A 16,573-nucleotide genomic window follows, 5' to 3' on the forward strand; every position below is an offset into this window, starting at 1 on the left:
CAAGTCAGAGTAGCTGCAGATCCCAGCCTTGCTCTGGGTAGAACAGGGAGCGGATGGCAGGATCACGTCTTGTGCCGGTCCCTAAAGCCCCCGGGGAGTTAATGGTGCTCCAGCCAGTCAAGACATGTCTGTAGAAATACGGACAGCAGAAAGAAAGGCCCCAGGCATGCCCTCACATGGCCCTGTCTGGCGTCACAGCTGTCAGAGACAAGCCTGCAGGCTCTGTGAACATAAAACCAAAGTAGGAAAGCAGCCAGAGGGCCAGTGGTCCTTGCTGTGCTCCCCATGGCTGCATGGGTGGCCCAGGGTGCACAAGGGCAGCAGGGTGCCACCAGCCCAGGATACAGGGATGCTGCAATGTGCCCCCTGGTGCCACCCCAGGTGTGAGGGTGGTCTGGTCCTCCTCCATCTTCAGCCAGGCTCATTTCCATTGTGAGCCGAGGCCACGGTTCCACGGTGGGTCACCCTGACCGCTCTGCCCTTTTTCCTCCTCCAGTCCTCTGGAAACGTCTGGGTCACCCACGAGGAGATGGAGAACATGGCAACGTCCACCAAGACGGTGAGGCTGGGCGCCCCGCTGCCGCCGCGGCGTATCGGTTACCACGCTGAGCTCTGGGCGTGCATTAACGCGCCAAACCCCAGGAGGGAAGGGGATCTTTGCTGTGTCTCATGTGTCAGCTCGTGGCCAGCACATTGCACCTGTCTAGAAACCATCTTTCAGCCTTTAATATCCCAACAGTTTCTAAAGCTGGCTTAAAAACCGTCAGATGCATTTTCCTTTGTCAAGCCCCCGTGGGTTGTGCTGGGTTTCTAGCATAGCTCGTCTGTCGGTTTTAAGTTAGAAAGGAAAGACAAAAACGAGCGTGATCTCAGACAGATGCATGGGACTGAGTTCCACACTGGTCAGCCCGTGCCCAGAGAAGTCACCGTCTAACCTCCCTTGACTTCAGTGCGCCCAAATATTGTCCCCTCTGTCTGTCCCTACCACTGGCTGATAGCTTGGGGTCCCTTAGGGGGATGTGGCCACGCTCCCAAAACCTCTGGGCCCTTTGGAGAGAGATACCCATGCTCCCCTCTCTGCAACTTCATGACCCCACGTTCATGTCTCAGAGCAGGGGCAGCATTTTGGCTCTGTTGTGTGAATGAGGCATTTAGTTGAAGCTCATGCCCGCTGCCTGGGAACCACAGAGCTTGTAACTGGCAGGTGTTTTTTGGGGACAGCGAGCTCAGGGTTACAGCAGGGGTTATGGCACTTTCCCTCGCACGTTTTGCAAGTTTGAGAGAAACTAGTTCAAGGTGACAAGGAAAAACAGCTGCAAAATGGGCAGATTGGGTTAGGCAGCCCCTCTGGGAGGTTGTGATCCATGAGCTGAAGCTTGGATTTCTCTGCATCTGTCTTTGGGTGACCCAAGAAGTACCCATGTTACCCCGGACAGACGTGTGAGCCCCAGGTCTGTGCCAACTCCAGCCCAAGACCTGTAAATAAAGCCCAGTCCTACATCCTCCTTGCTTGAGAGATGGGGTGAAGTTTGGGTCCTGTGGGGCCGGGTTGTCCCCAGCACCCTGCTGGCAAGGCTGAGCCCCCAAGCCCATCTGGGTCACGCTGTGCCGAGGGTCCCCTGCACTGTCACAGTGCAGTGCCGCCGGGTTCTGACTTTACCTTCCTTTCTGTTGACATGCTGCGTGTGTCATGCTTAGGACACAGAGGAAGGCAGCTGGGCACAGGTGAGGTCTCCATTGCACTTTTTTTTTTTCAGTGGGGTGGGCACGGGAGGGAGAGACGGACACCACGGGGCACCCAGGGAATGAGCTGGGGGCATCAGTATTCAGCAAGTCCTGCTTGGAGCTGAGTCTGCACCCGGAGATTACTCTTCTGAGCAGTCTCTTGGGCATGGGATGGTCCTCCTGGGACCTCCCACCAAGAAGTGCCCCTCTCTGCTTCAAGCTGTGACTTTTTTCCTGGGACATCCCCTATAAGATGCAGTACTGGTGTTAAAAATCCCTGGCTAAGACTGACCCCTGGTTGGGGGCAGGTTTCCAGCTGCACAGATGTTCTGGTTTCACCTTTATTGGCCCCAAATTCAGGACACAGAACATTTTCATGGACTGAAAAGGTGGGAGGAAAAAGTCCTGCTTGGTTCCATCTCTTCTGGTTTTGATGATTCTCAGTTGTCTTATTTTCCTTCTGGAGGATTTTATTTCATTTTTGGACCCAGAAGCAGCTTGCAGTGAAAGTGACTGGATGTTTTGCTGCCCCAAACCAACCTCTTATCGTTTTGAAATCACAAAACAGAAAGTTTGGTGAAAATCAGTCAGGAAAGCAATAAAATATATTTCCTACCTAGTTGTTTCAGCTTCCGTGAATGTGCTTTTTCCAGAAGAAGCTGGTCAGAAAGTCCCTTGTGCTTGCCTCGTGGCTGCTGCCCCGTCTCCTTGGGGCACATCAGCAGGACAAGGACCATGGCCAACAGGACTGTTCCCCCCAGCTCCTTCAGTCCAAACTAGGGTTCACCTCCTCTGGCCCATGTTTAGTTCTCAGGACAGTGACCCCTGGGCTGCAGCACCGACCTGTCACCGGTCTCCTGGGACTGTCTGCAGCTTGGCCAAGCCCTGGTTTCTCCCTAGTTTGTCCATTCGCTTTCACAGACACTGGCCTATGGGGACATGAACCATGAGTGGATTGGGAACGAGTGGCTGCCCAGCCTGGGCCTCCCGCAGTATCGCAGCTACTTCATGGAGTGTCTCGTCGATGCACGGATGCTGGACCACCTCACCAAGAAAGATCTCAGAGTGCACCTGAAGATGGTGGACAGCTTCCACCGGTGAGTGCCCTCCTCTGGGAGGTCCTTGGGGTGCGGCGCCTGCACGTGGAGCAGAGGATGGGGGAATTGGAGGGATTGACCCCTGTCTTGGCCAGGCTCAGTGCTGGAGGAAGGCACCTGGGACAGCTGTGGGCAAAATAGCTCCTTCAGCAAAACTGGAGAGGAGCAAGCCTTCTTCTGGCTGTGGAACAAAGCACAGACAATAAAAAGGGCTCGTCCCATCTGATCCCCACCCAGTGTCCCAGTGTCCGTGGGGGCTGCCAGTGCCCTTCAGGCTGGAGCAGCTCCCATGGGCAGGTTGTCCCTTCCCTCCCCAGGCCCCAAGTATCACTGCTTGTATCGAGGCACTCTCAGACAGGTAGAACTGGTTAAAACTGATGGAATGAGGAATTAGGATGAAAGGGAGGGATGTTCACCAGGTTCTGGCTAAGATTTCCCCTTTGAGCTGTGTCTGTGATGACCCAGTGCTGCACTGAAGCATCCTTTGGGCACATGGAAAACAAGTGGGGAGGGGGGTCCCTCTGCAGGGTCCCTCCAAGGTGCCTGCCCCTGCGATGCCGAGCCCTCCTGAAGGTTGAGTGGTGTCTCGTGTCCTTGCAGCACCAGCCTGCAGTACGGCATCATGTGCCTGAAGAGGCTCAACTACGACCGCAAAGAGCTCGAGAGGAGGCGAGAAGAGACCCAGCATGAAATCAAAGGTCAGCAGCCACGTACACCACCCAGCTCTGGGAAGGTTGATGGGAAACCTCCAGAGATGCCCAGCAATGGTCTCTCTCCTGTGTTCTTATCACAGCACTTGCCAAGGGAAAATCGGTATTTCTGAGCAACACCCATGCCCGTAGGGCTGTTCTCCGTGGGGAACTTCCTTGCAGTATTCCCAACGGATTGCTCCACGTACCTTTAAGCAGTTCACCCTGGTCAGGCACGAGGAAAGAGGAAGGTTGTCAAGACAGGAAAGATCTAGCCCGAGCTTAAGATCAACTTCTGCCCCTTTTAGGTGCTCAGGACACTGCCCAGCTTGCTCAACCTCCCCTTCTCCTTTTGGTCCTGAGATTTCCCGTGCATCTGGCTGCTGCTTAGATTACAACTCATTATTGATAATGCCCCTAATTAAACCAGCAACCCTGGGTTCTTAGGATTAATTTTCACAGTTGCTTTCTGCCTGTTATTTCAATATTCAGCTTGGTAAACTGAAGTGAGCTGTTGCTGGCACTTGGGTACTGGGTATTGCTGCTGGCCCAGGAGGAATCGTCCTGGGATCAGCCTGGGGCTGTGGGACAGGGTTCCAGGACATCATCAGGTCCCCACACAACCACGAGCATGGTCTGAGCTGCCCTCAGACATGCCCTTGCTCTTTTGCAGACGTGCTGGTGTGGACCAACGACCAGGTCATCCACTGGATCCAGTCCATCGGGCTTCGCGAGTACGCGAACAACCTCGTTGAGAGCGGGGTGCATGGGGCGCTCCTGGCCCTCGACGAAAACTTCGACCACAACAGTCTGGCACTTGTCTTGCAAATCCCCACGCAGAACACGCAGGTAGGGGCGGCATCCCTGGGGAGTTTTGGAGGTGGGTGGTCGGCACGGGACATGGCCGTGGTGTGACTCCAGCAGTGCCACCAACCCCGCTGTGCTCTGAGCAGAGCGCTCAGGAGGTGCACGGGCTTTTCCTCTGTCATTCTTAGGGTTTCCTGGGTTGGGGAGTTGTGCTGGGAACTGCTCCCATGGATGGGGAGCCTTCATTTGATGTTATTTTCAGGCTCGACAAGTGCTGGAGAGGGAGTTCAACAATCTGCTTGCATTGGGCACGGATCGAAGGTTGGATGATGTGAGTACCAAACCGCCCAGGCCTGAATCGTGCTGAGTGCCTGTTCTTGTTCAAGACATAGGACTGACAGCGCCTCTGCTCTCTCCTGCCTTGTCCTGGGGAGTCAAGCAGTGCATCATAGACTCTAGAGCAATTGCATGGGCAGTGGAATAATTTAAAACTAAATTATTTAAAACTTAAAACTGGCTGTGGAGGCAGACGAGGTAGGGTCTTGGGCATCTTTTCTAGTGCTGGTTGGCTGAATTTGAAGAGGACCCAACTGGTTTTCCTTGCCAGCTGCTTTAATATTGCCTGGGAGAGGCACAGATATCCTGTGCATGACACATCTGTGGCTGGTAAAGCTGGTGGGTTGGATATGCCCCATGATGCAGACAGAAAGCTGTTCGCATTGAGTCACTGAAGGTGGGAATTCATCTAGATCTGTCCTACACACAGCTTCTTTGCACGAAGTATGATAGCAGACCCGGTCAGGACTCTCTTAAGAGCATGAAAACAAGCAGGCACTTCCAGATGCCACCATCTGTACAACGTTAGATGCTTCTCTTTGGGTCTTTGCTGGGGCTCCTGTGTTGATGTATCCGGAGCATCTTTGCAGGCAGAGTGAAGAGAAGAGAGAGGCAGGCTGGCTCCTGTGTCCTTAGCCCAATTTGATCACACACTTCTGCACAGTTCGGGGTGGCCTTGGCATGCTGGCACGCACTCAGTTAGGTGAAAGCAGTGCCAGGATTTCACAAGGGCTGAAGGTCCAGGCTGCTGGGCTCAAACCCTCTCTTCCTTCCTAGGGCGATGACAAAACCTTCCGTCGAACCCCGTCCTGGCGAAAGCGCTTCCGCCCACGAGATGTCCACAGCATCAACATGCTCAGTGGCTCGGCCGAGACGCTGCCCGCCGGCTTCCGTGTCACCAGCCTGGTGCCCCTGCCACCCCCATCCGCCCCTGCCAAGAAAATGCCCCCAGAAGGTCGGTCACCCCTTTCCCCTCAGGACCAGTTCCACCACAGGGAACCTCACAGCACGTGTGGGGATGGTGTGCCGTTGGGAGAGGAGAGGGAAAGAGGTCTGCTGGTTGCCTGTGGTGCTGAATTCAGCCAGCAGAGCTGTTGTCTGCTGTAAATGGTTCTCCTGGAGGGTTCTTTCAGCCCCTTCTCTGCTGTATGATTTCTTTGTTTTGAACTGTGAGAACTAGGGTGAGGGCTGCATCGGGGCCGTGAAATGGGGATGTGTCACCCACCATGGCCATGGCACCTGGCTCAGAACCTGCTGGGGCTTCAGAAGCTGTAGGGAGGCACAAGCTCTGGCCAAGCCACCCCGGTTTGTCCCCTGGGCCAGGTACCCCTGTGCCACTGTCCCAAACCAGCTGAGATGCAGAGCTAGCTTCAGCAGGCTCAGCAATGAACGTGTGAACGAGAATTATACGTTGTGCTTCACATTCCAGCTCAGTTCTCCTCCTTTCTCCTGATTTGCTCAAATTTCACAGTTTTCTGCTAGTGGTTGAGGTCAAACTTCTCTCTATTTTCCATGCCATCCCTAAAAGATGTAATTCTCAGCTGGCCAAGGACAATAAAACCCGGGGCAAAATCCCAACGACTGACAGCCCCCAGATACAGACAGCAGGGTGCTCACTGCCCAAGGGTAGAGAAGGATGGCAAGTGGTAACTTTCCAAATACCCTAGAGCCTTGGGTGAAGGCCAAACATACCTCTTCCTTTGACTCATGTAGCTTTAGTGCACAGATGCTGCCTAATAAACGTGTTGGTGGGAAGCTGAGGGCTAATTGGGGCAGTCACTAATTTCATGCCGTGCTCTTTGATTTGCTTCCAGTTGGTGCCTCTGGGTCGCCACGGCTGGAGACCTCCACGGTCCGGACATACTCCTGCTGAGGGTCAGAGTGACGGGAACCAGCCCGGCCCTGGGTACGTGTGAGCAGGACCTGGGTGGGGGCCAAGAGGGGAGCAGGAGGACCCGGTGTCCCCCACTGGTGTCACTCAGGCAGGGTGTTTGCCGTCACCAAGGTCTGCCTCGCTGTGGGGGTGTGTGGAGACCTTAGCGGTGGGGGAACAGCCTGCTGCTACCTGAGGCTCACAGGACCCTGAGATGATGCAGAAGAGACACTCAGCATCCTCGGCACATGCCAGTTGTCCAGTCCCTGAGGTCCCCAGGATGCCGCCCTAGATGTGGGGTCCCAGTGGGGTGAGGGAAGGAGAGTCTCCAGGGACCCTGCTGTGCCCCAGGGCACGGAGCTCCATGCCAGGAGCTTTTACCACTGACTGGCTGGGTTTGTCTGCTTGTGGGTCCCCAGACAGAGGTGCACCACTGTCCTCATGGAGCCTTTCCCACTTTGTTTCTCAGCACATCCCCACTATCCGTTCAGCCACGTGCTGGCTGCCTTTCAGGACAAGGCCAGAGCCCAGCCTGCGCCTGTTCCTCGGCCCAAACCAACAGATGCCGCAGTTGCTCCTGCCATGGACCGAAAAAGATGCTCTCATTTCTGCTTGTGCACCCCGCTGCTTCCCCCGGCTCCCCGTGCCTCCCACCCGTGGCTTTTCTGCCCACCCCACACTGCACCAGCCAGGCTAGAGGTGCACTCGCCGGGTGCCAGCTCCATCGCTGGTGGAAGTGTGCTGCAACCCATCAGAGATGCGGAGACGCCCCGAAAGCGGGCTGCGATATTTGGAAACGTTTCTCCTGCCTGGTTCACATTGCCAATATGCCACAGGCTGCTGCACCGGCACACCAGAGCTCCTCCAGGCATCAAGGACGCCGCTGCCCGTGGGACTCTGCCCACAGGACTCGAAGCCGAGGAGGATTCAGGCTCGTCTTTGTGCGAAAATCCTGACGCTGGGGTTGAATGGGCAAGGAGCTGCCCCCGGGACAGGACACAGGGGCACAGGCCAGTGCCAGGGTGGGTGCTGCGCAGGATGGGGCAGGGGCCGGCTGTCGTGGGGGCGAGGAGCGGGGCAGCCGGGGCATTTCGGGGTGCTCACACGGCGGCTCTGCCAAGGGCTGCGTGGGGAAGGGCTGGACCGCCCCATCCGGCTCGCTGCCAGCCAGGACGGTGCCAGGACCGTCCTTGGGGACCGGGGAGATGTGACAGGGGCACCCGGCACCCCGGGACGTGCCCATCCCTTCCCTTCCAGGTGCAGAGGAGATGCTCTCCCCTCCTGCCCCCAGGCGACGGGCAGGGATCGATCCAGGAGGCTCTCAGCTCTTCCCATTTCTCCCCCGTAGGGTAGGATCTCTTCGTCTCCTCATGCCACGTTTGCCTTGTGTGGCCCCTATTTCTGATGTGATATTTATTGATGGCTGGAATGACCTATACTTATCATGTGCTGTCTGGAAGTGCAATATCTGAGAGGCTATACAGTCACGATGTCTTTTCGGTGTATTATTTGCCTAATACAGTATTAAATATTTTTTTAATTTGAAGAGTCGGTGAGCCCTTTATATCGATGCCCTATTTCTTTCGTCATATTATTGGTACTGCATGGACTCCAAACCCTGAAGTGGGTCAGGAAAGGATGTATGTGTGTTCCAATAAACAGGATTTTAAAGCAGTGCTGGCTCGAGCCTTCTTTCTAGAGCCCAAATTAAAAATATAATTAATGTTTGGAGCCCAGAGTTAGCATCACCTGCTCCCCTGAGTGCTTTTGAGGTACAGGACTGAGCCCCAGTTGTAAGCCAGCGGACTCACTGGTCTCTACAGGGCTGATTTGAAGTGTGGGACACCCACTGAGGTCCAAACGGAGCCCTAGGACTTCCTCATACGGAGAACCCTCTAACCTGGGGGGTCAGGAGAGCTTTGCACAACATGAAACAGCAGTAAAGGAGGCCCTGAGCAGTTCAAACAAGAATGCCTTTATTTAAAAAAAAAAAAATCCAAATAAGTTAGCAAAAATAATAATTAAAAAAAAAAAGAACAAACAACAAACAAATGGCAACTCCACACAGCGTTCAGTAGAAAAGCCGGCGAGGGCAGCCCGCGAGGTGCCAGCCGGAGAGAGACGTTGGTCAAAGAGCATCTTGGAAAAAAAAATGAGCAAGCGACCCCAGCACACGCAGTGGCCCCCAAGAACGAATGCCCCCGGCCGGGGGGGACGAAGCCGTGCCTGATGCTGGCCATGGGGACCGGGGGCTGCCGCCAGCAGGGAGCTGCGGCGCTGCCGCAACCCCACCTCTCCCCCTTTTCTTTTTCCAGCTGGCAGGAGCTTTTGGCGAAGAGTGGGAAAGGAATCGAGTGGTTTCAGCAGTGTAGTCCATGGCGCCGGAGGGATAAACAGGATTTCCAGTGGCTGGACCCTTCCAGCAGCTCATTGCCGCCCTGTTACCAGCTCGGAGAGCCACCAGGGTTTGTGCCGGCTCAGTTTTGAACCCGCTCCTCCTGGAACGTCACGGCCACGTCCTCTACGGCGATGCTCTCCACGATGGAGGAGAGCGAGTGGAGGTTGCGGTCCTCCGCCGCCTCTTCAGGCAGGAGGTGATCTGTGAAAAGCAGGGGTGACGTCTGCTGGGGATGGCAGCGGGACAGGGATGGCTCCTGCTTTGTGTGCAGGACCCCGTGCTTCCCCATGTGGCCGCAGTGACTGAGGGACCTGCACCCAGCTCCCACCCTGAGGGCTGAGACCTTCCCCTGGAGATGGCAACGGGGAGTGAAACTTCTGGAAAGTTTTTTTTTTTTTGGTTTTATTCCCAGATGGAAAATGAGATTTAAGTTTTCGTCTTCTGGGGGAAAAAATAAATCATATAATAAAAGAAAAAAAAAATAAAACAGGTGGATTTGGAAGGGGTTAACTGCAAAACTGAAAATAAATCAGCAGCTGCACTGGGGACATGGGGAGGGCGAGGTGGTGCAGGGCAGCGATGCTCCACGCAGCAGCGGGCAGCCAAGCAACGGGATGGAAACAGGAAAAAAAACTAATGGGGTCTGGGGTGCTGAACTGCTGCTGTCCAGTTCCTCGGCTCATGGGGAGCCAACGTCCCTGGGGGATCAGGCAAGGGGAGAACCCTGGGTGTGCTCAGCACTGAGCCAAGGCACTGCTGGAGGATTTATGAGCCTCGGCGGGGCTCATCCCTCCCCGACAGCAGAAATCTGCGGGGTGGGGAGAAGACAAGGCTCCTTTTGTCCTTCACCCCGAGCATCCCCCGGGGGAAGCTTTAGCTCGGTGACATCCCAGGGCTGTGGTGTTCCCCCCCCCAGCAATGCTGAGGGACGCAGGGACGAGGCAGGGAGGACCTTACCCGCAGGGTTGGTGCCGAACTCCAGCTGGGTGCTCCACTCGGGGCTGCAGGACGAGCTGCCGGACCCGCACTCGCTGGCCGCCTGCAAGGAGCAGAGATGCCGGCCGTGGGTCTCACCTCCAGCCCAGCCAAACCCCACTGGCTGCCCCCCCCCAAAAACACCCCAGGGTGCCCCCATCACAGCAGCACAATGCCCATGTAGGATGATGGGCACGGCCCTCCTCACCCTGCCTGCAAAGCAGAGGGAGACATTTGGGGTCCCCGGGGACCCATCAGTGCCAGATGCACCATAAACCACTGTAAGGGCTGAGAAAAAAAAATATGGGGGCTCTGGACCAGTGGCCATCCTCTCACTACAGGTAAAAAAAAAAAAAAAAAAAAAAAGGGGGGGCTGGAAGCAGATGAACATCCTTGGGCAAAACAGCTTTTTGCTGAAAAATCACCTAATCGAGTTAAATAAAAAATGTCACATGGGCTGGGCACCCCCAGGCTGTCCCAAGGGGCTTTCTGGGGACGATCTTTTTGCAGTTTGATTTGTGGACTTGGGGCTGAAAAGATTTTACAGAAAAGAGCTGACAGCCTGAAAAATGAGAGCGTTACTCAGCAAAGCTCAGAATTAATTGTGTGTGTGTGTGCGCGCGTCTTCATCTTTCGGTCCAGAAGCAGATGCTGGCCTGGGTTAAACTCGAAATGGGGTTTGTGGGAGCAATCCCCGGGACCCATCCTCTGTTTGTAGCAGCTCAAAAATGGGATTTGGCTCTGGGAGGTGGTCATGCTCGGGCTGTGGGTGGGGGACACGGGGTGGTCTTCACCTTGCCAGCCCATGGTCACCCACCACCACGGAGCTGAACCTCCAAACCTTGCTGGTGAACCCCCAGACCTTGGGTCCCAGCTTGGTCTTGGCTGCCAACACAGCCAGTTCATTAATGGCTTGATTCATTTCCCACTAAAAAATGAAAATTCTTAAGGATATGATTTTTCTTTTTGCCCAGAGTCCTGCATTTTGTGCTCGATACATCCCCCCCCTGCTCCTGCCTGGGAGAGCAGCCCACAGGGAGCAGCGGCGATGCAGGAACCTCAGGCACGGCTCCTGCTTTGGGTCCCTCCACCAGCAGGGCCGTGGGGGCAGCCGACAAATCCAGCTGAATTAAACCCAAGTGGGCACAGTGGCTTTGCACTGGGAAGTCCCAAGGACGTTTTGGCACGGAGCCTCGGGCCACTGTTAGCCCTTTGTGCGGCTGTTGGGGTACCACGGGGGGCTGCCCCGGCACCCCTTGCTCTGGAGGCAGGTGAACCTGCAAAGCCCACATCTCCGTGCCTCTTGCAAAGTCCATCTCTGCAGCTACATCAATCTGCAGATGTAGGTATCTATGTAATTGTAACACCTGTGTAATCTAGATACCTCTATAATGTATATCATCTATATCTATATGTGCCAGCTGTAGCTGCCTCATCCACGTCCCTGCCTCTCATTTCTAACCACGCCATCTCTGTACCAGCCAGACCTGCACCCGTGTCTGTAGCTGGGCACTTCCACGCACAAAGCCTCAGCAGCAGGGAAGTGTGTGTGTGTGTGTGGGGGGGGGGGGCATATTTTATTTTATTTTATTTATTTTATTTTATTTTATTTTATTTTATTTTATTTTATTTTATTTTATTATTTATTTTATTTTATTTTATTATTTTATTTTATTATTTTTATTTTATTTTATTTTGTCTTATTCTTTTTTATTTTTTATTTTTATTTCATTTCATTTCCATTTATTTATTTTATTATTTAATTTGATTTTGATTTGATTTGACTTCATTCCATTACTTCATTGTAATTTTATGTTCCTTTACCTTACATTTCCTTGCTACTTACGCCTTTAGGCTCCCTCCCACGCACCCACAGCACGCCCGGTGCAATGCCCACCTCCAGCCCACGCTGTGCCCATTCCTGCAGCCACAGCCCCCCCCCCCCCCCCAGGGGGCCCCCGGCCCCCCCCCCCCCCCCCCCCCCCCCCACAAAGGGAGCTCTCGGCCCCCTCGCCCAGCGACCGGAGCCACCCTGCGCTCACCAACCCACAGCAGCAGCGTCTGCCTCGCACAGGGTCCTGATCCTGCCCTCCCAGCACCCCAAGGCCCCCACCCGAGGTCCCCCCTTTGCCACCGAGCACCCCCCGCCACCAGCCCCGTCCCGGGGGGGGGGGTCACAGCACTCACAGCGGGCTGGGGGCCGGCGGGGCGGTAGCGCAGGTCCCTCTGCTCCCGCTCCTGCTGGTTGAGGGTGCTGAGCAGGCTCTGCAGGCGCTCGATGTACTGGATGGCGCTGCGCAGGATCTCCACCTTGGGCAGCCGCTGGTTGGGGTTGAGCAGGGTGCTGCGCTTCAGCGCCTCGAAGGCTTCGTTCACCTTCTTCAGGCGGCGCTTCTCCCGCAGCGTGGCCGCCCGCCGCCGGTCGATGGAGACCGTCTTGCGCTTGCAGATCTTGCAAGCCCAGGGCAGGCATTGCCCGGGGCAGTGCTCGGCCAGGGCCGAGTCCTTCTCCTCCAAAGCCACCCTGCTTTCGGGGCACAGGGCCACCTCGGGCCGCTCGGGGAACGCCGCCGGCTCATAGCCCTGCAGGCGGGAGCCCAGGAAGTTTTCCCCGTCGTAAAACCTCTGGTCCGGGAAAAAGTAAGGGTTGGTCTCGAAGAGCTCCATGGGGGGGGACGTGCGTGCGGCTCGGGGACGGCTGCTGCGTCTCCCCACGCCAACTGCTTGGTGCCATTTAAACCCCGGCGCTGGCATTAAATCACGGAGATAAATATAGCGAACCTAAAAAGGAAACCTGAGCCCACCCTAAGCTGCTTCCTCGCATCAAAACTTGTCCGTCTGCGGTCGTGCGCTCGCCCTCCCCGCGGGGATTACGCTGCCCGGGGGGGAGCTGGCACGGCGGGAGGGCGGCTCGGCAAACGGGGGCTTTGTTTGTGCCCACGGGTGGCACCGGGGCCGGTGGGTGGCTGCCAGCTCCGTCCCGCATTCCGGTGTCATCTGGTCCCTTCAGTTACGGGGTTGTCGGGGTGGGGGGCAGCCACGTGGCCAGCACCCGCATCCCTTCGTGGCCGCCCCCTGGCACCCCGGGTCTGCGCCATCCCCGCGGGCAGAGCCCAGCTGCGCTCAGCTTCCCCCCGCCGCTGCCCCGTGCCCCCCATGTCTCCCATGGCCGCGTCCTGCTGGGGTGTAAGGGCCGGGTCCTGCTTCTGCTGAAGCCGTGGGGAAGCGGAGGAATCCAGCCCGGAGAGGGGTGGTTCCCACCTTCCCGATGGGGAAACTGAGGCACGGTGGTGGGCTTTTTGTGAGCAACAGTGGGGCACTGGGGTTTTAACCCTTCCCCAGCTCTCCCAGGACTCCAGCAACATCTCCCCAGCTTTGTCTTTAATCCAGAGGGTTTTTTTTTTTTTTTTTTTTTTTTTTTTTCCACTGGGAATGTCAGAAACCATCTCCCACCTCCTCCTATTCCTGCTCCGGGCCAGATTCCAGCCGAGGGATCGGTCAGTGGAAAGAATGTCAGCCAAGAGCGGGGCCGACCCCGCCGGGATTTTCCTTCCCCAAATCCCCCTTTCCAGGGAGGCGCATTCCCCGTGCCCACCCGCCAGCGCCCTGGCTGACTTTGGGTTCATTTCTAGCCATTTTGGGGCCCACCATGGTGCTCTCCTCCCAAAGGACATCCCTTTGCCAGCAGGGGCAGTGATTTCGTCATGGCCAGGAGCCCTGAAACATCCCCTAGCCCTGCTGTCGGCTCTCTCGGGCTCTCAACACTGGGGAATCGCTGTCCCCACATTTTTACCACCTAGAAAATATCTGCAGTTACAACAGCAGCGACTGCAGCCCTGGGTCCGGCACAGACCCTGAGCTCCCCGGGTTCAGTCAAAACCCTTAAATACACAAGGAAGGAAAGAAATCAGGTCACAGGGTTGGTCCAAGTATTAGGCGAAATTATTAAAATGGTTATAAAGGGGCAGGATTCGTCCCCGAGAGCCTGCAGAGTGTCTGGCACAAAGCTGTTCGGAGGGGAGAACCCAAGCCAGGCTGAGGAGCAGAGTGGCTCGCTCGTGGGGACCTGTGCTGGGGGCACTTGCTGGTGGGCACAACCCTGGTGAGCTCCTGGGCAAGGGACACCACAGGAACCAGCCCGACTCTACCACGTGGATGGGTTTTTTAATCGCCAGAGTGTATTTGGAGGATGAGGACAGCGGCGGTGACACAGCCAGCCCCGCCGGGCACGTGGCAGGGCCGTGCAGCAGAGTGGCCAAGCATTTAGCACTTCATAAAACAGGGGCAGCGGCGCTGCAGCCGGTGCCGGGGCTTTCCCAGCCAGGAGGGAAGCAGGGAGAGACGGGGGACGAGGCAGCCCCCACGGGCCACCAGGGTCACCAAAACCCCACGGCAGGAGAGCCAGGAGGCAGCCTGTGGGCACCCAACCCTGGAGAGGGGGACAAAGGACGGTGTCACCTGAGATGAGCACGGGGGGAAGAGGCATCGTGCTGGGGTGCCAGCCTGAGCACCCACATTCACCCCAGCTCTTTTAGGGCCCCCGTCCAGGCTGTCACCAATACGGGGACCCGCGCATGGTGCTGCTCCTCCATCCCAGGTGCTCTTTGGATGCTCCTTGCCAAGGGTCCCCCTAGTCCTGGGCGCAGTGTGGGGACACAGCGGGGTCTCAAAGCAGGCTCACGCACCCCCACGGCTGGGCACACATCCACCATCCCCTCCCCAGCCCCACAAGGGACCGTGGGGGCTCCGTCACAGCCCCCAGCACCCTGTGTACAGCCCCAAAACCGGGCAGCTTTTCCCCATAGGTGCCCAAAGGCGGCTCCAGGCTGCGCCCCGGGTAATTCGGAGCCGTCGGGGGCTTAGGGCTCTGCTGCCGGCTGTCAGGTTAGCCCGTGATGGATGGCGGCGGCTGGGACGCACACAAAGGCGAGGCTGTGTGTGCGCCGGGCAGAACGTGCTGCGATCCGTCACGGGGTGACCTTCCCCGGCTGGCAGAGGAGGGGGCCCCCGGCCTCGCGGGGACGGCTCACCCCGTCACCGCAGCCACGAGGCTCGGGCTAAAAATACCGCCCCATTGAGAAAATCCTGGTGAGCAGGGCTCATCTTCGCCGCTTCCCAAGCCGGGGAGAGGTGTCCGGGGGCTGTTTTGCTCTCCCACCACGGCCAAAGGTCCTGGTGTGCTGTGTTTGTCTTGAAGCCCGTAAGCGCGGCGCGGCTTGGTGCACGGCTCCCGCACTGGCGGTGGGGTTGGTACCGGTGGGCTCCTTCCATCGGAAAAGGCAGAAACGTTCGCTGGTTTTAGGCGGTGTCCAAGCTGGAGGCAGCACCTCCCCCGCTGGGTGCAGGCACTGACGGAGAAAAAAGAGGCAGAGGGCAGCACAGCAGAGAGCACCCCGCCGCGCCGCGGGGAGTCCTGCCCCGCAAAGGGCTCTCACCAAAAGGCCACCTCCATCGGGACCGACCTCCCCACCGCCCCCCGGTACCCCGCTGCCCCGCATCCCCTCTTGCTTTCCAGGCTTGCCGACATCCCTTCCTGCGGCCGTGACAAGTCGTAACATATTTGGGAGCAGCTGCAGGCGGCGGGGAGATGCTTGGCTCGCTCCCCGCTCCCGGCCGAGGAATGCGGAGCAGACCTCTCCTCCGACACCCGGGATTTCCGACGTGCCTGCTCCGCCGGAGATTTGGGATGGCGACAGCTGCTTGGCCGGGATGGGGCCGCGGCACTGCCTGCCCCGTTGGCCCCATCCCCGAGAGCCGGTGGCTTTGCAGAGCCACGTCTCGGCCTGCTGGGGATTTGGGACTGGTCCTGTTCGGCCCATGGGGACGGGGTCCTGCTGCCTGTCCCCAGCTGGGATGGGAGCAGCGGTGGCAGGACCTCCCTCACCCCAAGGTGTCAGCTCACCCAGCTTGGGCTCCCTGGTGTGCTGGGAGGTGATGGGATGGAGCTGCTCATGCCCCCCGTGGTGCTCAGCATCCTTGCCTCCCCTCCCCTGCCAGCCCTGCAGGCTCTGTGCCTCAGTTTCCCCATCAGGAAATCAGGTATTGGTCTCTCTAGAAGTATAAGGCCTAGAAGGAGCCCCCAGCCCCCCCCCCCCCAGCCTGTAGGATCCCAGTCCAGGGACCACACTGGGTGCCCTCACCCACCAGTCCACTCACTGGGCCATGTTCTGTCCCACTGCCAGCCCCAAACCTCCTGCATTTCTGTGTCCCCCCCATGCCCCTCCCTTGCTCCGTGGCCCCACAGCCTGGACGTGGCCCTTTCCATTCCCAGCCCCCAGCCCCAAACTGCAGCAGGATCCCCCCCCCCCCCGCGGTAGAGCCCCATCCAGGGAACCCCACTGCAGGTTCTCACAGGACCCCCCTTATCCCAGGGGCATCTCCAGCACGTGAGAGGCAGCTCCTCCAGGGTCCGGGGCGCTCGGGTTGTCAACAAGGGGCTGGTTTTATGGGGCGGGGGCTGTGGCTCGGCGAGCAGGAGGACAGGTGGGGGTTTGGAGGAAGCCCCATGAATGCGAGGGATTCAGCAGCGACATATGGTGGCTACCCGACCCCCCCCGGCAGGGACAGCTGTCCGGGACAGGGGATGGCGCACGGCCCGGGGACGGGCGCTGGGGACAGCAGTGTCCCTTGGCAGGGGACAGCCAGTGGTGGGGAGCGGGGGGGGGGGGGGGGG

The 16,573-nt window shown here is 57.6% G+C and overlaps 2 protein-coding genes across 2 annotated transcripts in view; one reads left to right on the top strand and one right to left on the bottom strand.

Moving 5' to 3' along the window:
* The window catches only part of PPFIA4 (PTPRF interacting protein alpha 4), a 53,076-nt gene extending 44,875 nt beyond the window's left edge, over positions 1–8,201 (top strand). Inside the window, 9 exon segments of the mRNA XM_035347151.1 lie at positions 497–559; positions 1,699–1,725; positions 2,647–2,822; positions 3,423–3,520; positions 4,185–4,360; positions 4,581–4,649; positions 5,432–5,609; positions 6,469–6,560; positions 6,997–8,201. Coding sequence (XP_035203042.1) covers positions 497–559; positions 1,699–1,725; positions 2,647–2,822; positions 3,423–3,520; positions 4,185–4,360; positions 4,581–4,649; positions 5,432–5,609; positions 6,469–6,527 — 846 coding nt within the window. The 3' untranslated portion in view covers positions 6,528–6,560; positions 6,997–8,201.
* Positions 8,202–8,322: 121 nt separating this feature from the next.
* Positions 8,323–12,646, bottom strand: MYOG (myogenin). Its single transcript, XM_035347153.1, has 3 exons — positions 12,088–12,646; positions 9,883–9,964; positions 8,323–9,126 (listed from the first exon to the last, which is right to left on the bottom strand). Exons 1-3 carry the CDS (start codon positions 12,565–12,567, stop codon positions 9,005–9,007), a joined length of 684 nt encoding a protein of 227 aa, XP_035203044.1. The 5' UTR covers positions 12,568–12,646; the 3' UTR covers positions 8,323–9,004.
* Between the last annotated feature and the right edge of the window lie 3,927 nt (positions 12,647–16,573).

Source organism: Oxyura jamaicensis, chromosome 26 (assembly GCF_011077185.1).
Source record: "Oxyura jamaicensis isolate SHBP4307 breed ruddy duck chromosome 26, BPBGC_Ojam_1.0, whole genome shotgun sequence".
Taxonomy (NCBI): Eukaryota; Metazoa; Chordata; class Aves; order Anseriformes; family Anatidae; genus Oxyura; species Oxyura jamaicensis.

Bases quoted from the DNA above. Each gene is read 5' to 3' on its own strand.
- MYOG (XM_035347153.1), bottom strand. From the start codon at position 12,567: ATGGAGCTCTTCGAGACCAACCCTTACTTTTTCCCGGACCAGAGGTTT. The intron at 9,965-12,087 runs GTGAGTGCTGTG...TGCTCCTTGCAG, and splicing joins CCGCCGGCCCCCAGCCCGCT to GCGGCCAGCGAGTGCGGGTC. The intron at 9,127-9,882 runs GTAAGGTCCTCC...TGCTTTTCACAG, and splicing joins GTTCGGCACCAACCCTGCGG to ATCACCTCCTGCCTGAAGAG.